This window comes from Neltuma alba, unplaced genomic scaffold, assembly GCF_004799145.2.
Source record: "Neltuma alba isolate B1F8T4 unplaced genomic scaffold, ASM479914v2 tig00011777_pilon, whole genome shotgun sequence".
NCBI lineage: Eukaryota > Viridiplantae > Streptophyta > Magnoliopsida > Fabales > Fabaceae > Neltuma > Neltuma alba.
This window is the reverse complement of record NW_021636400.1, coordinates 381,276-405,051: the sequence shown is the minus strand read 5'-3', so window position 1 is coordinate 405,051 and position 23,776 is coordinate 381,276. Positions and strand designations below refer to the sequence as shown.

Genomic DNA, 23,776 nt, shown 5'->3' with positions numbered 1-23,776 from the left:
TCTATGATTAAAAATTGAAGTTAAATTGCTTTTTTTCTTTTTCTTTTTAATTGGCATTTGAATACTATCAATTATAGAATTCCGATTTTTTTTATTTTAAAGATCAATATAATTTTTGTCCTCAAAATTTTGACTTATTTTGATTTTAGTATATCAAATTTTAAATATATAGTTTTAATGCTTGGACTTTAACCCGTATTAAAACTTTAGTCTCCAGAAGTGTAATGATATTAAAATCTACTAAAATGTTATAAACGGCATACAAGTGATGATGTGAACTCATTAAATAACACCTAATTAAATCTTGTATAATTAACCTTATTTAAATATTATTTGAACAAATCCCATGACATTATTAAAACCAAAAATTTAAAAATCCCAGAATTAAATTGATTGTAGAATCCAAAATAAAGTAAAAATAAGGAACGAAATATACAAATTAAAAATAAATATGTGAAAAAATGGATGAGACAAAGAAGAAAAATATGATAAATGAGGAATTAAATTCAAATGATAAGGTTTTCATGGATTGAGGCAAAAACATCAAAGAAAGATGCATAGGGTATAAATATTTAATGAAATTTTTTATATTCTTTTTTGGGTCCACAATGTTAATTACTATTTCTGATCTTAATTATAAAACTTTATTTATAATTTATAAACAAAATCTTATAATTAGAATTGGAGATAGTAGTTGAGTATATAAACAAGTGCCCTTTTAAGGTTTTTCCTTCTCTAATTTATTGCCTCCGCAAAAGTGAACAACGTGATTATTTTTGGTACTTATTTCTTATTTTTAAATATTGATGTCCACTTCTACAGTTGATGCTTCTCATCACCATTGTTCTAACTTTAAAACTTATTTTATAGGTACACTATAAAACCATAAAGTAAGTCTTGGATTTAGAACATGAAAAGTACTTGTTACGCTTTGTCACTCCAAATGTATAATGAGACAATGCTTGGGGATGTTTGGTTCACCCAAGACATTTTTAAAGAATATTTTTTATAAATTGAAACAAATTTTTTTTATATATTTATTTTATATATCGTAAAATTATTTTTAAAATTATAATTTTTTTAACCAAACAACCCTCAGTCTAAGATTTATTGAGTATGTACGATGATCAGGTGTTATTTTATTCTTTCTTGGCCAACAATGAGGCTTTAAAATCATTATAGTAACAACACAATTATCTATACGCCCCGCGTGAAAAAAATAAATTTAAGTAGGTCTTCTAAATTCCTTTCCCCCCCCCCCCCCGCATAACAGGTCTTCTGAATTCTATATAACAATAATATATTTAATAGATTTAATATTTATAAATTTAATTAAAGGATGTCATTTGGCAACTAAATATAAAAATTTAGTTTGTATATATTAATTTTTAAATTCAACTTGCAAATAATACAAATTAACTTCTAAATATAAAAATTTGATTGTTAAACATTAATCCCTTATAATCCATTAGAAGTAAATAACATTCAAAATCTAGTTGTATCTAATTTTTTTTACTTTAAATATGTGATTAATTTTTTTTCATATTTTAATTTTTACCATATAGTTTTCGACTTTTGAACCCTTTGTATGCCAAAAATATTATTATTTTTATGAGTAAAAATTTAAAAAATTGATGAAAACTAAGAATTAATATTAATAATTATTAAAATGAACTTTCTGAACTTATTTTTATTCAATGACCATTGTTTTTTTTTAATGGCTATCAAAAAGAACATTCTTTTCCATCTTCAAATATATGGGATAATCATTGGATTAATTTTTCTAACAAAAGAAAAATAAATTGGATGAAGAAGATAAGAAAGGCAAAAATGAATAGCCGCATTAAGAAATCAAACTTCAATAATAAATTAATATTAATGATGATCACACTATTTTAATTTCATCGAGCAAAATAGAATATGGACAATGATTAAGAAAATTAATATTTTGAGCAGACAAAATTTCGTATTTTGGAATCATTTGTCCTTTTTGGTAAAAAAAAAAAAGAAGGAAATAATTTGTCCTTTGGAATAGAATATCAAGTCAAAAGGGTAAAATTAAAAACACGGATATTTGACGTGACAGTGAGACGCGAACAATTGAACATAAATACGGTGTCTAGTTATTAACGATTGTACCCCAAAAAAAAGCGGCGTTTTCTTATTAAATAAATAATTTAAAAAAAAAAATCATATTTCATTTGGTCCTGAATACGTGTGTTGATGATTAATTTATTAATATTAAAAAAATTAATTAAATTAGTTATGTAGTAAACATGTAATTGTTTATCTAAATACCTTTTGATATTATCTCATGATAAAAGCCCATTTCATATAAGAAAAAAATTAAATTTTTTTTTAAAGATGATATCTTCTATTTAAATTTTTAAATAATAATTATAAAATTGAAATAATATTTAAATATTCATGTCGTTTATTAAATTATGCTCTAGATTATTATTATAAGAGTACATAACTAACTTATAAATATTAAAAATGTTAGTTAAATTAGTTATTTATCATAAATAAGGATTGTTTTATCTAAAATACTGGGTATGAGAATGAAAATCTTTTAACTTGTATAATCACCATAAAATTACTTTAAAAAAATAAATAAAAATAAATAAATAAATATAGAAGACAAAATATATTAAGGTTTTAAAACAAAAATTAAATATCAAATAAACTCTTATATTTAAGATTGGATGTAGTATTTAATAATAATAGTTATTAAATATAATTATGGACATTGTTTAAAATGGGGAAAAACCACTTTGAAAATACTAATACTTTCTCTTGATTTCTAATTTGGTACCCATGTGTATTCTCTTAATCGAATCATTTAATTTTTTTTTTCCATTTGCACAGTGTTAATACTTTATAGATAGAGCAAAGTGAATGATTTAATTAAGAGAAAAAATACATAAATACTAAATTAAAAATTAAGAAAAATAATTTGTTCTTTAAAATTCATATTTTTTTAAAGTATTTATACATTCATAGTTGGTTATAATAAATGAAAACTAAAATTATCAAAATCGTCAAAATCACCTTTAAGAAATGTATCCAATAATGATCATGAAGATGACATTTATAAAAATGATGATCACATAATTACCGCTAATCCAAGCCAAGGACTGGACTGCGCAATAATTGTTCTTGGTAAAATGATAAAATAATGAGGATAACGGCAAGGATAAGCACAAGAATAATCCAAAGAAACGGTGTCGATTGTTGACAGTTGAATTAACACGGTGTCGTGCAAGTCCTTACCCGCTGGTGCTCTTGCTTGACGGTTTCCTGTCTGTGATAGATATCTTCAGCAAAGCAACTTTCAATCCTCTCCTTTTACTTGGCTTCTCGGTAACTTCATTCCTCCTTCTTATACATATTCAAACCTTTCGTTCTTTACTCTTCTTTTGCATCCTTCTAAGACTCGTTCTCTGTTCATCGTTTCCGGATTAGGTAAGCCATGGTTTGATCACACTTTTGATCAAGTCTATGCTGTTTTCGCTAAATGGGCTTATTTTGAATTTGATCTCCTATTCAGCCTTCAATTTTATTGTAAAATTTGATCTTTTTCAGCTTTCGTGGTGGGTGTGGGGGTTGCTTCTGTTTGCGTTTTCCTTTTCTTCTCAGCTGGGGCTTTATTGGGCATTTCATTTCGATTTTCTGTTCTCTTGTCAGTTATATTATATACACAATGCTATTTTTGTTTTGTTATTATTTTTGAAGTTTTTAAATTTATTTGACTATGGTGATGTTCATCACTGAAACTATTGATGTACTGATATGCAGGTTGTTTTTTAAGTTCATTAGCAAATACTATGGCTGAAACCCACAGGACTGCAAGTGCTAGCTCGAGCTCAAGCTTGAATAGCAGCTTGCAGGATACGGAGGAAGATCACACCCTTGCAAGCATATTAGCACAGAAGGAAAATTCACAAGCCGACAATAAGCTTGGGAAACGACTGTCCCATTTGGATTCTATTCCGGTATGATATTTGCGCATCCTTGCTTTCTTGCGGAAGGAAGTATCGGGTTCTTAATTTTGTACTTACTTGGGTTCCATCTCTGCGAATGCTGTTACACTCAATTTCAATTTGACTAGAAATTAAAAGTTGATTATATGTGAAACGCGTAGTGGACAATTTTCTTTGAGAGAATATTGCAGTAAGAGGGTTTTCTTTGTGCTAATGCGTCCATCAGGACTGCGGATTCAATGAAAGCCTTCCTGGTTAACATGGGTTAGAGATTTATGTAATAAATGCACTTCTTATGCAGTCAGATGCATCAGGCAAGCACTTTCATCTGTTTCTATCTTCCTAGGATAAAATCCATAAAAATGGATAATCTGGGACATGGTCTGGAGGATTTTCCTTTTATCACCGGTATAATATATTTATTTGCTGGGAAAAGGGACCCATAAATAATATTAATTTATATATTGCTTTGACTATATAGGAATTATTTTCAAATTATGTATTATATATTCATATAAAAAATCAATAAACAAAAAAAAAAATCCTTTAGAATAGTTTGGACTAATGTGACTCAATTAATGGCATTAACTTTTTTGAGGTGGGGGACAGCATCAGAATGTGGAAACATTTGGAGTGAATTGCCTTGAAACCTTTTCTTTAACTCTGGTCATGCTTCTTCTGTCTTGACGTGCACCTAATGAATGCATTTGGTATCCAAGTACTTAAAAGTTTCAATGGGAATAAAAAGTGATATGCAGGTATGTTTGCATTTCTAGAGATTTAGTCAAGAGAGCCAATGATACTGTCTCTACCATGGATATAGAAGTTTTGGGGACTTTTGGATTGAAGAAGAGGCAACATTAACTCGCCTATAGATAAAAGTGAAATATCACCTAAATATTATAAACAGTCAGATCAATAAAAAATGTTGATATGTATCATAGAACTCGGATCCTTTTGCATAAAGAAAAGTTATAAAATTCTAAAATTCTTCTTGAACAAAATGCATTCAATAACCGCAAATTTAGCAGTCTTCAGGTAAGCTTCTATTTTTCATTTTCGAATTTGCCTTGAAATGAAATGATTAGAGTTGCTCCATAGGCTCCTTCACATTAAAAAACACAAGTCTTCATGGTTAAACCAACCTTCGTCTGTGTGGAAATTGCTAATAATCTGGTCATCATCTCCAACTTTACAGTCACTTCTTCATTGCCTTGCGACTTCCAAATTCTAGGAACCTACAATTACCACAATATCTTCATAAAAAACGGAGAAAATTCTCAAAGAAGGTTTTGACTTGCTAAAATTCTGCTATATAATTTGTTTTGTTCTTTTCTTCATTTTTAGCTGGAGGCGTGTTTTCTTTGCAATAACTGATTTTACTTGAAAAAATTACTACAAACTTGTGTCAAAGTTACACAAAAAACCCTGCTGCCTCATAGTGTTAAAGGTTTCAACTGCTAGACTTTTCCTGTTCCATTGTGTAACCAAAACCTGGAAGAATCTGAAAATAAATAATTTTATTTTGCTCGTAGTTTTTGTAAACTGTATATGGGGTTGTATATTGACTGTTAGTGGTGCCAGATGTAGTCGTTGTTCAAACATCATAAGGCTCCTTTGATTGATACCTTCCTAAATATTATGGCTGGATTTGGACTTAATATGTTAGAGTTGCATTTTTTTACGTGCTTATCCATGTATTATTCATGTCAAACCCATCTATTACCATCCCTCATGGTTGTGGACTGTTGACAAGTTTTGGAGTTGGTACAAGTCGGCTATTAAAGGATTTGCAATCAATGCTTTTGAATACCATTCGGATATTCTCCCTAACCTAATTGTTTTGTAGAGGACAATTCAGGAACGTGTTTTATGCAAATTTAGAACCTGACTGGAATTTTAAAACGTGGGATCTATAAGTATTGAGCTAATGTTCTAAAATCCTTTTAATGTTATACTGTATCGCTGCATATAAGGCTGTCCACTACCCTTGTAAAGAAATGTATTTTCTGCAATTGTTCACCGTTGCCTTTTTTGGGCCAGAACACTAATTCAAATATGTTGACAGCACACTCCTCGGATTAATGGAGAGATTCCTGATGTGAATGACGCTACGCTAGATCACGAGAGGCTGTCTGCAAGGTTGTATATGCTTCTTTGATGCACAATTATCATTAATATTGCTTAAATAATGCAGCAAATAACTCCCATTTCATTTCTTCTTCTTTTTCCTTTTCCCATCCTTTGCATGAAATTAGAATTGTCCTTTCTCGCTTCTTAATTTTTTTCTTTCAAATTAAGAACATGAAGAATATTTTCAATTTAAAATCATTTTCTTATTGTATCGAGAATATTTTCTATTTAAAATCATTTTCTTATTGTATCACTTTCCTTTTTGAGCACCAAACTACCTCTCATCTCCTGAGCCTTGCTAATTACTATATAACGATGAAGAAGGATGAAGATAGGAAATTTTTCTTTTGGGTTGTTAATCTCATGCAATTACTTCTACAGATGTGTGTTAGCAACACCAAGTAATGTTAGCTCAAATTTAATTAGGAAGTTGGGTTGATAGGTTATGGGACATTCTAATTATGCGAGTGTAATGGCAGTAAAACTGCGATGTTTAATTGATTTTTGTGTACAAGGTATTTTATTGACTATTCTCCATCAATTTCTCCAGGTTAGCCACGTATGATTTAGCAGAACTACAAATGGAGGGTGATGGGAATTGCCAGGTTTTGAACTTCTTCGAACTTTTAATACATTGGTTTTCATTTGTCCCTCTGTTGTGTGCTTTGATCAATTATTTTGCTGATCATATTAAATACATTCTGTGAAATATTACTGAGCAGTTTCGAGCATTAGCAGATCAATTATTTCGCAATCCTGAGTATCACAAGCATGTAAGGAGGCAGGTTATTAAGCAGGTATGGCATAGCTGTATTGTTTTATTGGGGCATACTCTTCTAGTGCATTCGCTTTGGTGGTTATTTGAATCTTTGTCGAGTCAAACATGATAATATATGAATTAGATAATAGGCTTTAGTAGATAGTTTCCTTCTAAAAGGTTCTGTTCTGATAGCTGCATATGTTCATTTCTTCTTGTAAATATTTTGCTGATCGTATCATGGTGGTCAGTCCAATGGACCGTGAGGGTAAAGAGAGAAAGAAAAGCAAATATAACGAGAGACGGCTAGTGCTTTGGAAATATGTTGCTCTGTTCGGTCTTTTATTATAAGGCCTTCCTCATGCTTCTTAATATAATGTCCTTTATCTGAAACATTAATTTTTTTCTCTAAATGTCCTTTGCTTTGATGTCCCTTAACAAACTCCTAACTAACCAAACAAGCTTCTTTAATTAGTAAATTTTGATCGAAATTATTTAACCAACTTTAACTGAATTTCATAATCTACGTAAAGTAGCTAATAGGTCCTCATAAAAAGAACTGGAGGGAGTACATCTTAAAGTTTGATGCTGCTTTCCTTTTCCTTCTATGGTGCTCTTCCCTTGGTTATCTTTGTTTGTGTCAGCAGTATGGATGGTCTTAACTGAAATTTGTTTCTGTGTGGATAGATGTTTCCTTCTGTCTAATTCCACATTGATATTCTCCTTGTTAATTTTTCTATCTCTTGTTTCTTCAGCTAAAGCATTACAGAAAGTTATATGAAGGTTATGTACCAATGAAGTACAAAAGCTACCTGAAGATGATGAAAAAGTTAGAAATCAGTTGTGATCAATTTTTGTTTTCTTCCTGCTACATTAGAGACCATGTAATACTGAGGGTGAGTGCTAATTTGATATTTGAACGTTGTTTGCCTATAGATCAGGGGAGTGGGGAGACCATGTAACTCTACAAGCGGCTGCAGATAGAGTAAGTTGTCTAATGTTAATCTTCTCTTGAGCAAACTTGTCATTCTGGTTAATAAATGTTATCACATAGCTGCTCATTGTAATACTGAAATCAAGAAGAAAAAATCATGTATATGTGAATCTGTGTGCATATTGATTGCATTCAGAAATAATACTTCTATGAGGAAGTAGGAGGGGCTAAATCACTTCTTTATTTGTGTGGCTGTTGATACCTGAGTTGGACATTACACATTAGTATCAGGCTTGTTTCTGACTTGTTCTCCCCCCTGCTTCTCACATCAGCCATGCTATGCACGACCCTTGATGGGTTTGCAGGTGTGACAAACCTATTCTGTAACAAAAATTCCCTCTGTGCATATTAAATTATTCTTCACTTCTTAGCAGCGAGGTAAATCGTGTTGACTGATGCTGACTTGGTAGTTAAGTGATCCTTTTGCCTTTCTGTGTTGAAGTAATAATTCTGATTCTGAAAGGAGCTCAGCAGTTGCATAAATCTCTGGGACCCTAAGATTGCTTTATCTTACACAAAGTAACCAGCTGAATGAGAGATAGATGGTAGTTATGACCCATACTATTAAGATTACGTGAAAATGGAAAGAAATTTTCAAGCCCTCTTCACCGCTTGTAATTCTTACACTTTACTACGAACTTCAGTCAACATCGGCTGATTCCTACGATGTTCCCTTCTATATGAACTGATAGGATTGGGAGTTTGCATTTGTTGCAAAAGTGGAGACCTTTTTGCTTCCTTTTTTATCAATTAAATACAATTCAACAAAAGATAATACTCACTCGTAGACTAAATTCTGCAGTAGGTGTGCTTATGGGTCTGTTTCTTGCTAACCTTATAAACTCAATTTCATCAATCGCGCTGACATCAGAGTTAGAATGGTTGTCTTAAGTCTTAACATGTTGTCCTGTCCCTTTTATTTTTTATTTTTTCATATTCTTGCAAGTGACTTCTAATTACTTGTGTCTCTTTGTACAGTTTGGCGCCAAAATTTGTTTAGTCACCTCTTTTAAAGACACTTGCTATATTGAGATACGTCCCACTGACAAAAACCCCACTAAAGGCAAGTATTGCAAGTTTTTTTTTTTTTCCCTTTCTTTTTTTCCTTTTTTTTTTGGGTTTAACAACTTAGGTATCTCTATCGTAAACTCTGCCACACACATTTTTATCAAGTAATTTGGTTTGGGAATGTTATCTTCACTTTCAACAAGTTTGTTTACGGTAGTGATGTTAAAATGTTTGAATGATTGTTATCATTACAGTCGTGATTTAATTGATTGGATATGGATAGAGGGAAAGGCTGTGTTGAATAGTTACATCTTTGAAGAGCCTGAGATTTGCATTTCCTTTCTTTCTCAATGTTTAGTGCAATGTTTAAGAGTTTCCTTATTAGCAAGTAATGCCAGCCCCTAATTCAGTGTTATATATGTGTTTGGATTCCTTTATTGAGGTTATTCGTGATTTTCATTTTTTTTCCTCTGGAAACTGTAGAGCTTTGGCTAAGCTTTTGGAGTGAAGTGCATTATAATTCGTTGTACGCAACTGCAGGTAGTAACCCTAACATTAGTGATTTTTTCCTCCTTTTTTGGGAATTGGTTTTACGAATTTGGCTTGATATATTCCATGGAAAGAAGCTCTTTTCTCCTAATCATACATTGATTTTGCAGATGTTCCTTCTGTTGTCCCCAAAAAGAAGCATTGGCTGTTTTTTTAGTAAAAATGGCAGAACATGAAGTCTTGCAAAACTCATATTTAATGAGGGGTAATTACTGTTCTAACTTATTTTAATTTTTCTTTGGTTACATTATCCTTTCAGTTTATTTGCCTACTGAAAATACAATACGTGCATCCTATATTAAAGTCAGTTAGTTGGCTATGCTGAAAGTAAAACTACTTGAGTTTAGGTGAGTAATTCAGAAAATACTTGTAGAGAAAAGTTTGATTCAATTTGATATTAGATGCTTAAGGTGCTAAGTACGTTAATTCTGGTAAGATGTGGCAGTTTTAGCTGGTGAGATTGGGATCCTCAAAGTTTCATAAGAAACAAAATGTAAATACGCTTCCATCTAAACCCTCCACTGCCAAAGTTGAACCAAAGCCATGCCATATCAGTGAAGGGTTGAGATGGTGAGAAAATTATGCTCTAACTTGTATGAAACTTCAGAGGATTTGGATCTGACTTTGCAAGGTACTGCATTGCTACTTTTATCACCGAAAAAATATGGATATTGTATTATAAGAGTCAAAACCATAGTTTTCCTGAAAAATAGCTAAACATTCTTATAGATGCCAAAATCAATTATGAGCAGGCACCTCCATACATGCCAAAATCAATCATTTCATAAGTTACCAAACGCCTTTATACTTGCCAAAATCAATTATGAATCCAAAACCATGGTTATCTTACAAGTTACTGTTATCAACTTTTTAATTTCATAATTGATTTTGATGTGCACAGGAGTGTTTGGCGACTTATGAGATAACTATAGTTCTGAGTTAGTAATCGATTTTGGCAAATGGGATGAAGCATCATGAATTGTCTTGGGATTATGTTACAAGATTTTTGGATCTAATTAAACTATTTTTTCCCCTTACAGCCTTTTGAAACAATCTCCTTCAAGCTGCAAAACAGACAGTGGCTCTTCTAAGGACAGGGGCCTTTCCTCACCCCATATAGAAAGCATCAGTAATCCGAGTCTCAGCACAAAATCTATATTAACAGGTCAAAGCTTGTTCATTGGTGGGACAAGTTGTGATGGTTCTGAGAGTATATAACAAAAATTTATGGTAAACATCAGTAGATTGCAGTGATCAACATAATGATTTATGTATTTCAAGAGGCATAGTGGTTACTAATTATTTTAGTTGAGCAGATAACATAGACGCACTGTAATTGATGATTACAATTAACCCACCCATATATTTGCTTATGTTTTAACAATTTTAATAATTCTTTTCTATAGATTACAGTAAATCTGAATCATGTAGTGCTGGTTTAAAAAAAAAAAAATCTGAATCATGTAGAGTTTGTCCATGATCTCCTTGAATTTTGAAGCTTGATCATGGACCCTGTTGTATAGATAAATTGTTGTTTGTTTGTTTACTGTTTCACTGACATTTCATTGATAATAAAATTTCTTACACTTCTTTTTATGAGTAAAGAGATGGGCTTCTCTGATTTGAAAACAATTGTTGAGACATCCATTTTATTTTCAGCCTCCTTTGAATACTCTCTGCATTACACATCCTTCATCTCTATTTTTATAATTACGTTTCTGGTCTGGTTTCTGTTCTCAATCCAGCCATTATCGATCTGTTCATTGGGATCATAGCTGCTGGATGCCAATTCGTTACCAATTTGCTGAATTTAGTATCTATATGTGAAAAGCCACCACCTTTATCCCATTCAACTAATATACATGCAGACATACATATCTATATGTGTATGTGTACATCAAAGGAATGATAATCGACAATATATCTATAAAAATAGAAAGAAATCACACTATTTACAAGTTATGAATATTTTAATTTATTATTGAGTTCTCATATAATTATTGGTTGTCAATTCTGATGCCACTTCAGGATTACATCATTATATTTGGGTGTATTTGGATTAGCGGTGGAAAAAATAATTTTTATTTTATTTGATTTTTGCAAATGTATATTAGTGTGGTGTACTTTTATGTTTGGATTTATTTTTATAAAAGTTAATTTGACAAATTAAAACTTGTTTAGATGACTAATTGAAAAGTAAGTTTATATATAAAATGATTGATAGAGTTTATTAAATAATACTATCTTTGGTCTTTAATATAAGAGCAAGTTGATTAATTTAAACAGATTAAAAAAACTAGTTAAATTAGTTATTTGTAATAAATAGGTATTATCTTTCTTAAAATATTCTTGCTAATCAAGTGTATTAGTTAGAACTATTATAATTACAAGAACTATCTTGGAAAAAATATACATAAATGCAAAAAGACAAAATGAATTGGGTCTTTATATTTAACATTAAAATTTTTACAGACATATCAATAGATCGATTTCAAAATATGGAAAGACAGCGTTACCGTGCCCTCTTCTTCCTTCTCCCCGAATTTTCTGCCCACGAGCTGGCTGCTAACCTTTCCTGGCCCTCTCTGGTTTGGTCAGAGAAGAATCGGCCTTGACCACTCCAATCGCGGCCAACAGTCACCTGCGGCTAGGGTGGAACAGTCCGAGCATTCCCGTTGAACTGTTGGCGACACTGACGATGAACAACGATTAGTAAAGTGACAATTAATGAGCTCTTGAAGGATAAACAATATACTAGAAAGAGGACGATGAGACAAAGGCAATTTAGAATAGACAAATTGAAGATCATAGTGGTTCTTCTGGTGTTTAATATAAGAGTTAGTTGACTAATTTGAATAAATTAAAAATTTTATAAGTTATTTGTAATAACTAGGTGTTATCTTTTCTAGAATACTCTTGTTAATTATGTGTATTAATTAGAATTACTATTTGATAGAATATTTAATATATGCAACTATTATAAGAAATATTTTGGAAAAAAAATAATAAATATAAAAAATGACGCAAATTAGGGTGTTATATTTAGGACCAAATTGAATGTCAAAATAACTCTTATGCTATCTCCGGTCTTTAACATAAGATCTAGTTGAATAATTTGAGTAGATTAAAAAAATTAGTTAAGTTAGTCATTTATAATAAATAGGTGTTTTTTTTCCTAAAGTATCCTTATTAATCAAGTGTATTAGTTATAATTATCATTATTACAAGAACGACCTTCGAAATAAATGAATAAATACAAGAAATAAAACGAATTGGGATCTTATATTTAGAACTAAAATAAAAATCAAATGAGCTCTTATTAAAGACCGGATGTAATATTTTATATATTAGGACTCAACATTGGAAAAGTAGGTTGGGATTGAGATATATGCCAAACAATAATATTGCAAATCTGGCTTAAGCAACTATTTCGTCAAGGCTGTGAGAGCATTTGGCTAGCCAGCCTGCAAAGTGTTTTCACATTCAGTAAAATGTTTTAGGGTATGTTTGATACATTGGAAGAGTTTTCTGTGGAAATGAAAATGAGAGTACAAGTAGAAGTGGCAATGGGCTCCTAAAATTTGTTTGGTACCACCATGAAAGCCTAACACAATTTTTGAATTATAATATGTATTAACACTGCCAAAAAAAAACTTTTTCACTATCACAAAAAAACTTATTTTCGTCACATATTTTCGTCTGAAATTATAAATAGAGAAAAACAAATAAACATACAACATATTATGTTGCATTTCTTTTAAGAAAATAAGCATACTCGTATGTTATATAACAAATGAATATATAACTTGTAGCCAAAACCATCACCCACTGCCATTGAAAACCACTATGAACTCATCAAGCAAGGAGCAACCTTCATGAAAGAGGATCTAAAAATCGCTAGCTTCAAATTTACAAAATGGTAGAAATAATAGGGAATCAAATATTTTGAATTGAAAGAAATATGAATCATACCAAACCATTGATAACAAAAAAGCAAGAAAATTTAATACCTTTTTGGTATTTTTTGTTGATTTGATTTCTTTCTAATAGCAAAGCTTTGTGTTAGTAGTGTTGTCATCTTGTTCTTCTTCATCCGCAACAAATTTCATGGTTGATTTCTTCACAAAAACTGGAACGGATAAAATAAGACGAAGATACATTTACATAAGTTGATGTCTTAATGTATATAAGCTAGGGGCATTTTGTAGGTAAAAAAATCAAATATCAAGTCGAGAAAACAAGATGCCATCAAAACAATATATTATCAAAACCATCTTCTAGTAAGACGGTGGGCGCCGAGAGCTTCCTTAAACCATTCAAATTGCCTTAAAACGGACAAATCACCTCGAGATATGATATAGAAATATTTGTTATAATTATTGAACGGGTAGGATGGAATAGTGTTTTAGGAGTTTCATTCAACCACCCAATTTCCTCTACAACGGATGGCTCGCCTCCAAATATGATAAGCAAATGTCAATTATATTTTATGGATGGCTGTGATTGAATAACTGAAATAACTATTTCTAAAATAAACCTTATGAGAAAATTAGGTTTTAGGTTAAGAAAACAATAATATACCATCAAAACAATAAATTATCAAAATTATAAATACAATAAACAATTATATTCATAAAACAATGCACTTTAGGGGTTCCATTAGACTACTAAAATTTCCTTACAACATATCTCAATTATATTTTGTGAACGGTTAAGATTGAGTAATTGAAATAACTTTTTTAAAGTATTACCTGAATGTTTTTTAGGCTACATATACAAGGAAAATCAAAGATATTTATACTTTATTAAGGGTGTAATTAATTTATTATTTTCTTGTATTTACTCTAACACTAAATGTAGGAGTTAAATAACTAATATATATAAATTAAGAAAACTAATTAAGTTAACTATTTATAAAAAATGTACATCGACGTTCACAAAAAAAATACACATTGATTTTTTCAAATACCTTTTTTAATCATTTACACAATCAACTGTTTTCTTGATGAAAAAGTAATAATTATTTCTTATAAGAGGTTAGATAAATTTGAGATTTTGAAATTGTAGACATTCTAAATTCAAATTAATAAAACGAATTTCAATAATTATTTTTTTAAATAAAATAATATTAAAATAAAAATAAAAATATTAATATTAATGTTTTAAATTTAAATTAATAATTATATAAAAATTAATACAATTTTATTAGAAGAATTAATTATTTTTATTATATTTTTTTAGAAATTTTTGTTACTATAATTCAAAATCTTTTAATTTTAAAATCATAATCATAAAAAGTTAAAAAATCAGAATTATAAAATAAATGAAAAAATTATAAACTTCTAAAAAGTACGTGAAAAGAGTGGCTAGTCAGTAGCATGTGCTTCGCATCAGAACTTTCTTAAACTTGTTGGTGGTAACAGTAGGTCATTGCTAATCTATTATCCGCCTTTTTATTAGTTACTAAAGGGCATTTTAGTCCATTTAAGCTAACGTTTTGGCTATAAATAGATACTCCCTCCCCCTTCATTTCGGCCAAGATAGAGAAGAAGAGGGAAAATTCTTGCAAAATTGATTCTTAAAGCATAATCAAGAGGAAACCATCTACCTAAGCTTGGATATAAGATTAGTTTCATATTCTACCTTGTATATTGCTTTGTATTTTTGAGTTTGATAGTTGAAAAATGTGGAATCCCCTTAGGGGAGTTGCTGGCTGAAATTAATAAGAGCTAGAGGAGGATGATTTTGATGTTATATCTAATAAAACACAATGGCTCAAGGTTGTTTCAAGTAGTCTTGTGTTGATATGTGAAAGAATTTATGATTGTTTAAGGAAGGGTAGTGTTCGGCTAGTTCAAGTTTGGTATCCTAGGATGTGATTTTGATAATTCTAATGCTTCCAATGGGTTTAAAATGAAAAATAGTGTAGGGTAAACTAAAGAGCAAACATTGGAAGCATTGGAATTAAAGTTAGGATTTTTAGAGTTATAAACCCCCCTTTTCGACCAAACTGATTTTTGGAGGAATTCGATTTTCATTAATCTAAGCTCATTTTTGGATTTTTTTTGGGCAAAATTATGTAGGATTGGCATAAGAGAATAATTTTTACAAATCTAGAATACTAAAGTCTCTAATTTTATTTACATTTTAGTCCCTAAAACTTTTTGAATTTACAGTTTAGTCCCTAAAAGCCTTTTAACCTTCCTTTTACGTTTTCAGAACTTTGGCTAATAAGGACTTAGTAGCTTATCCATTTTAAGCTATTCCTTGCATTACTAGGCCAAAAATCTGAGATGTTACAGAACCTTTGCAGGTTCTAGAATTACCCACTGTTTATTCTATGAACTCATTTTCTTCAGGTTCTTCGACAACTCTTTTACCTCTTAGATCTTTCTCTAACTTCCTTACTCTCTCTTTTACTATCATTGCCACAAAATCCCTTAACTATTGTAGCAAAGTATCTTGATTAAAAAGAGGTTGATTTGGTGGTTGGTTCGATGGGTTTATAGGTTGTCCATTATCCTGATTAGTCTGTTAGGATTTTGTTCGTACCATCCTCCCTACCTAAGGATGCAAGCCACCAAAAAGGAAAAAAAAAAAAAGTCAAACACACACAATAGTTAACAGGGAAGGTTATGAGATTAATGTATATCGCCACTAAATGTAACATAATGCAACACAGTTCATAGAATTTTTGGCTCTAATACCAAATTGTAGTGACCGTTCTTTTTAAAACCAAATTAGATTAAATCAAATAATTTAGCTAAAAGATTAACCATAATAGAAAAGAAGAAACTGTAAAATAATAAAACTAATATCATAGTTAAAGGGAATAAACTTATATCACGAGTAATATCAATCATTACTTGGGCCTTAGACTTTTGAAGTCTAGAAATAACAGTCAACCATCAGCCCAATGAAATCTCATACTTTTGAACATAAAAACTTATAAATCCTTTCAAAATAAACTAGGAAGCTCCATTAATCAACAGACAATATTTATAAAAAAATGTCACATGCAGGTCTTAGATACCCCTGGCCTTCTAATAGCACTCCTAGTAATTAGCAAAGATCGAAAGTATTAGGTCACAAAATCAAAGTGAATGAGCCCTACTTGGCAATATATAATAAATTAGCACATAAAACAACAAGAGGGAGGTTATACAAGCTATCATAGCATGCTAAGCCTCTAGAGCCTTTCCTGATGGTTCAACACTTGAATTATCATATGAAAATATTAGAAACCACAGGACGAGACAAAAGTCTTAGTAACCATCTTTTCAATTCATCACACCTACTAATATGTGCTTGTGAGGTATTAGATAGGACAGTTATCAAATCTCTAAAAATATAGATATCAATAGATTTATAAAAATGTATGTAAGGATAACCTCAATTATACAAACCCTCACTATGGGGCTAACACATAAACCACATCAGTCTATCCTTCACTGTAGGGGATTAATCAAATAAATAAGCCTATCCCTCACTTCAGGGGATGAATAAGGAGCCGCACAGGCCTGTCACTTGTAAAAACCTTAACCTCAAAACATTATAAACTCATCATAAAAATCACTACTATGGTAGAACAGGAAAGCTGTTAAAAGGAACTACCATAGTAGAAAGAACTTTGCATATTTTTAGAAATTAACATTCAAACAAGAGTCAAACCCACACTCTGTTGCATGCAACTAGAAATCATTCATTAACATTCACTGGGCCTTCGGGCCTCCGAGCCTCCGGCCCGGGTAACAACAGACATCACATCAGCCCATCCAAATAGTTTCCAGCAAAATAAAATCAGAGTTTCCTAAGACACTAGAAATGGTCTCCGGCCAACCAAAATAAGGAGATAACATTCTCTCCAGTTTACAACAAGGCCAGGTAATCAAAATATTTTAAAAGGGATCCTAAATGTGGCAATATATACTAGCCATACATATACAAAGGCTAGAGGCCTAAAGCTAACCAAGCTCAAGCCTCTGCGTCTCTTCCCGATGGCACACGCCTGGAACCTTCACCTGAAAACATTGTAAACCACGGGGTGAGACAACTCCAGTAACCAATCTTTCCAATTCAAGGTACTACTAAATAGGTGCTCGTGAGGTGTCAAGTGGGGCAGTTCACAGTAATATGATAAATGATAGCCACAACAAGTATGCAAGTGCAATGATGCAATCCCATCAACTATATCCCTCACTTTGGGGATTTTCAAGAGCCGAACCTGGCCTATCTCTCACTATGGGGGACGTAAGGAGCCAAAAGGCCTATCCCTCACTATGGGGGATGTAAAGAGCCAACCATCATGCATTAATGGAGGCCTTACCACGTGGTAGTAACAATCAAAACTCTCACCAATTCCCAATTCATGCATCATGCTCAAACCATAATCAAAAGTAAATAATCATTTCACAATTTACTTCTTTCAGTGGCCTATCTTTCACAAGTTACAAATTCAATCAATATCAATTTAAACCCCACAAGACGGTTTTCCTTTTCAATATACAACATACACTTTGAACACATTTGTTATCCGGAGCACAAAACATAAATCCACTCACAATACCACAAAAGCATGTACAAAGGATTGGAAAGTGGTTACCTTTCGCCTGAGCAAGGAAAAACAAACCAACAACAGGCCCCGTGCACCAACAAGGCTCACAACCGGTCTACACAAGCACACAAATACACAACCACCATGTATTAGCTTTCAACTAATAATGTGGTCAAAACAACAATTGGGGGACACAAAAATTCCTAACTCCAACCAAACTCTACCCAACTCAAAGGGTATAACTATCAAGGCAACACTCCAAGGTCATAAAATCCCATTAAAACCTTAATTCCTTTCTAAACATCAATTAAAACTCATAACCTCAAGGACCCACTATAAGAAATTCAACACCCAAACATCCCATTAGAACAATTGAAGTCCTAATAACATTTAAACCGATTAAACATCCAATTTAACTCTCTTAACATAACCCAAATCACTAAACTCAAAATCAACCTCTACATTGACATCCTCAATCACAAACCTCCTATTTCCATAAACCCTAGCTTCAAAACTCAAGGTTCTTTAAATCCAAGAAAACTACACCGATTAAATACTTAGACTAACCCAAAGCAATCAATTAAACTCAAAACAATCGGTCAAAAACCTCAATTCCATAACAACCTAGAAAACTCTAGGGTTTCACCATAAATCCTCAGAAATTCCAAGAAAGAAGGTAGATTAGAGGTTAAAATCACTTACTTGAGGTAATGGATCCTTAGAAATGCCTTTCCCAAGCCACAACATCGAAACCCTAGCAGAGCTTCTCTCTCCTCCTTCAGATTTTCTAATTTTCGCACCCACAAACTCTCCCGCGATTATATAGATTCGGCACCCTTCGCTGCGGCGAACTAATCCCGAGAGGGATTACTCGCTTGAAAACCTGACTTCGCTGCGGCGAAAACTTCCCGAGAGAAACTCTCGCTCGCCTAGAAACCTTCGTCACGGCATACCCCTACCTTCGCCGCGGCAAAACCTTCCCGAGAGGGAAATCCTGCTCACCTGAACAACTTCGCCGCGGCATCCCTATGACTTCGCCGCGGCCAAACCTGCCCGAAAGACAAAGCCCCCCTGGAACTCCCAGTTCGTCGCGGCGAGAACATATCCTAAGAGGGGTCTGTTCACTTATTCCTCCAACATACCTCAAATCCAACCCTAACACCAAGATCAACATTAAATCGCTAATCTATCCTCAAAATCAACCAAAAGAGGTTATTAAAACCCGATAAAACTCAGGATGTTACATCACTCATGATAGGGGACGAAGAAAACTAACCAATGTGCACCAATAGTGGGCTTATCATGTGGTAGAATAGGACCTAACTCAAAATTCAAATAACAACCAATTAATTACAATATAACTAGAAATGTGTTAATTTTTCCTCAACATAATACAAATCATATGTTAAATATTTCTTTCAAACTTCTCAATTACAATTGCAAAATATCCCATGAGACAATTTTCATAGCTCAAAAGGTATAACATATCATTATTACAAAATAGCAACAAAAAAACTCACTAAGAATATATTAGCAAATATAACAAGTAGAAAGTGGTTACCTTTCGTCAGAGCAAAGAAAATGATTACCATAAGGTCAACCCTATGTTCAAACCAATAATTAATCTACACCATTAATATAATCACATATTAGTATAAGCTATTTAATTAATTAACTATGCTTATATATATATGTTAAGGTTTCTAAATTCCTAAAACTCTCAAAGCCCAAAATTAAATATTTTAGCACTAAGTTACAATTTTGTAACATCCTCCAAATTATGTGCTTGAATAAAAGAATTTTTAACCCAAAATTATTAAATCTGAAATTATTACATTTTAAGTTCTAAAACCTCACTTCGCATTTAAACTTTCAAACTAAACCATCAAAATTTTCATAGTATCTCAAGTATATATAAATAAATAATTTAGTCAGATTTTTCATAGTATAAATATCAGATTTCTATCAAATAAGGAACTTTTAAGATAAGATAATTATTTTAAAAATATCTAGTCACCCAATAAATAAAACTAAATAGTAAAAATGCTCTAACTAAATAACTCTATAATACTATGGTCATCAATAAACAAAAATCCATACTTGCCCCAAATCCTAGATCAAAAAATTTTCTCTAAGCAGCACAAAATTATTATCATTAGATAGATCTAAATGAGTAGAATAATTTTTATAAGGAGAGTTAAATGAAAAGAAATTATTTTACTTGTTAGAAATATCTGCAAAATTAGACTATAGACTGAAAAGGGAAGGAGGAGGGCGGCCGAACCAACAGGGGGAAGAAAGAAATTACGAATCGTCGGACCCCAGGGCTTATATATATTGAAAGATTAGGGCAAATTACCCTAATGGGCCCAAAGCCCAAATTTGCAGATTTACCCTCTCTCTTTTTTTTAATAAATTATTCCAATTCTAATTATCTCTATCTTTTTTTTTACCTAATGTTAATTCATCTTATAATATTTTTTATTTTTATAAATCGTATTTTAGGTAAAACTCTCTTTACTCAATTAATTATAAGGTAAAATTATATTTACCATAAAATAATTATTCTTCCTAAATATTTGAATAGTATGAATAAAAATTAGGATATTAGATATGTGTCTTCTCAAGGTTATCCATGTTTAGATATAGATCACTGGTAAGGAAATTATGTTCTGGATGTTGACCCAGCCTCATTCTCAAATTGGAATTTATGAAAAGACGTGTGAAATTAGAAGATGACTTGTGACTCTAACAACTTTGTGATGGAAGGAGTAAAAGAAATCCCACAATCAAGTTTAGAATAAAATGGTGGATAAAGAATTTTAAAATAGGCATTTTCTTGTTCGATTATTTCATTAGTTTATCTTGTTTGTATTATAGTTGACAATCAAACTATTTGGCACCATATCAAAAAGATTTGTGCTTTCAGAAATCAAATTTTCTTGGTAAATTGTTTGAGTATGCATGTCTCCAGAAATCCCCTACATGATTTCCCAGTTGTCGTTTTGCAGTTTAGACCATAATCGATGATCATAGATATCAACAGTTCATAAGAATTTGGTATGTGGCATAGGAATTTTAATATTGTTACTTGCCCATGATGACAGGTTTGAAGGCAATTCCCTGGTTTTCAAACTCTAGGACAATGACGATTAGGAAAAATTTTCACAGCTTTCATGATGAGTGAGTTTTTGATGCAACAAATTTCAGGACAATAATGTCTTTTTGTTTCAAAAAGTAATTTCATCTTATGTCTATGAGACTGTAGTGAAGTTTCAGATTTTTATGGGGGCATTTAGATATAAATTAGCTATAGTAGAGGTTAAATGAAATTTTCCCAAAAGAAAAAAAGCTTTTCTTTTTTGCTTATACTGATTCTGATTCACAAGGTGATATGGCGCTTTACTGGGATGCGAAATGTGGTATGGCACTTACATGTGATGAGTGAAGGATAAATTTATATTCACAATAAAAAAATAAGGGATTGAGATATAAGCAAATTAAAGATTCACAGATTGAGTAATAGTGACCACCGAATTATAGTTGAGGGATTATGAGTTGTAAATGAGGTAAAAATTGAAGAACTAATTTTTTTTTAATCTCAACCTGAAATCATACAAACTAATCCAAATTTTATAATTTCTTTTACTCCTAACTCTTGAGTTTTTATGATTTTCCAAGTTTCTTCAAAATTCAAAGGGTTAATGTTAACTGATAAATACGTTCCATATTATATAGATGATTAAAATATTTTAAAGTGGAAAATGATTTATCTATTTTACTCAACTTTGTTATTTGTTATGCTTTTAAAAAATTATGACTTGATGTTATATTTAATTCCCTAATATTTAACTTGAATAGTATATATGGTAAGTTCCATAATATATAAATAACCTTTATATTTAATTTTTGGTACGCGTTCTTTACTTGAATAATTATATGGTAAATTTCACTTACTATGAAATAAGTTTTTCCTAATATTATTTAAATCTTAATGATAAAAAAAGGGGATGTTACAAGTATAATGTCAGAACGATATGAAAATTTGAAGTGGAAACACTATATATTTTATTGTTTATTTCAAATTCACATTACATGGAGATATTGCATATAGAAGTTTTTATATCACTTGTGTAGCTTACAACACGTAGGAGAAAACCCACCAATCTGCTACTTATTCAAATGCTTACACCTGATGAGTTCCTTAGATAGACCCGATAATGGCCTTGCTATACCCACTTTTGCGATCGTTGAACCTATCCCAGATCATGACTCCGCCGTATTTCGGAGACCCCTTGATTGCCGGAAGAACCCGAGACTTCATAACATTAACTGGAATAAACCCACTACCTGCTGCCGCGGTTGACGCCGGAACCCCCAAAAACACCCGGCTAGCCTTCACTTTGGCCCATCGTTTCCATGAATTCACAAGATTGTTAGTGTTCCCACTTCTATACTGGCATGGAGGGTTGTTGTAGAACTGAACCCAAACGTAATTGAACAGGCCAGTGTTGATTGCGGAGCTCAAGTGAGAGTCCGGAAATGGACATTGAGGGGCGGCGGAGAGGATCAGCTTCTTGTTGAACTTCTTCAAAGCTCTAGCAAGTTCATCCCAGTGCTTCCCCCCACCAGCCTCGATGTCAAAGTCGACGCCGTCCAAAACGGCGTTGCCTAAGGGCCGTGACTTGGAACTTCCGCCGAGGAAGTTGTTCCAAATGTATTTCGCAAGTTTCTTGGCCTCCTTGGCAGAGTTAAGAGAGTAGCTGCCAGAGCCGCCCCCGATGGAGAGAAGCACCTTGATGCGTTTTCTCTGGCAAGTTTTGATGTCGGCGCTTATGCCTTTGCAGGTGCCTACGGCGGGGTTGCAGTGGCCGGCGAGGTTGAGTTGTGGGGTTTTGCCATTGCCAAAGGTGGATAAGAAAGCTATGTTAATGAACTTGTAGTTTCCCGAGTTACAAGCAGCGGCAAGGGAGCCTTCGCCGCCGTTTTGGCCCCAGTAGACGGCGATTCCTGCAGCGTGGGACTTCTCGAAGATGGAAAAAACGAGCAAGAGAGGTAGTAAGAAGACAGAAGCGCCTTGTTTAAGTGAAACCATGGTTTGTCTGTGTAATGATCTGTGGGGTATTGAAATATATTGCTTTGCTTGGTGGTTTAAGAGATTGGCGATATTTATAGTGTTCGAAGAGAGGAAAAGTAAGAGAAACGACGTGCATTGTAGGGAATGAATTGCTAAGAGATAATATATAAGAAATGCCCAGCCTTGGGTCTGCCCGGCTAAATGAATAAAACGATGCTCAAGTCAAGATCCAAAAGATACGGAAGTGGATAATAATTTCTAGTTAGTAACTATATAAGCTCGATAATAATTTCATCATGTGTCTCTCCTCTCTCTCTCTCTCTATATATATATATTCTTTACGTTACAATGATGATGTTATCGATTTGGATCTATTATGAATTTTTATTGCCAGATATTAGTTAGGATAAACAAATGAAAAGATATTTTATCCTTTTAATGAAGTTATTTTTATGATTGTACAAGTAACAGAGTTTATTCATATTTTATTATATTAAAAAATATTTTTTAATCAATTGATCATTTTAGATATAAAATAAAATTATTTTGCTACATCATTATTAGATCGAAAAAGTTAATTATAAATAATTCTTACTTTGAAAAGCATTGATGATAATTTTAGTTTATGATTTTTAAAAGCCTAAACTATGTAAATTTTTTTTAACTTTCTTCTTTATCATTAAACATCTGATTCGTTATAAAGTTTATTAAGATACATTTT

General features: G+C 31.9%; 2 protein-coding genes across 5 annotated transcripts; one reads left to right on the top strand and one right to left on the bottom strand.

Moving 5' to 3' along the window:
* Positions 1–3,255: 3,255 nt before the first annotated feature.
* LOC114717821 (OTU domain-containing protein DDB_G0284757) lies at positions 3,256–11,028 on the top strand. Of its 4 annotated transcripts, none has more exons than XM_028903026.1 (12): positions 3,256–3,363; positions 3,586–3,687; positions 3,799–3,995; positions 6,052–6,125; positions 6,667–6,721; positions 6,839–6,913; positions 7,629–7,702; positions 7,810–7,858; positions 8,846–8,930; positions 9,359–9,415; positions 9,535–9,629; positions 10,465–11,028. In XM_028903026.1, exons 3-11 carry the CDS (start codon positions 3,828–3,830, stop codon positions 9,579–9,581), a joined length of 684 nt encoding a protein of 227 aa, XP_028758859.1. In that variant the 5' UTR covers positions 3,256–3,363; positions 3,586–3,687; positions 3,799–3,827; the 3' UTR covers positions 9,582–9,629; positions 10,465–11,028. The 4 variants fall into 4 exon arrangements, with proteins under 4 accessions (XP_028758859.1, XP_028758858.1, XP_028758856.1 ...); XM_028903025.1 differs by having other exon boundaries at positions 3,256–3,465; XM_028903023.1 differs by lacking the exon at positions 3,586–3,687.
* A 10,994-nt stretch (positions 11,029–22,022) lies between these two features.
* LOC114717826 (acidic endochitinase-like) lies at positions 22,023–23,113 on the bottom strand. Its single transcript, XM_028903031.1, has one exon. It carries the CDS (start codon positions 23,071–23,073, stop codon positions 22,183–22,185), a length of 891 nt encoding a protein of 296 aa, XP_028758864.1. The 5' UTR covers positions 23,074–23,113; the 3' UTR covers positions 22,023–22,182.
* Positions 23,114–23,776: the final 663 nt, after the last annotated feature.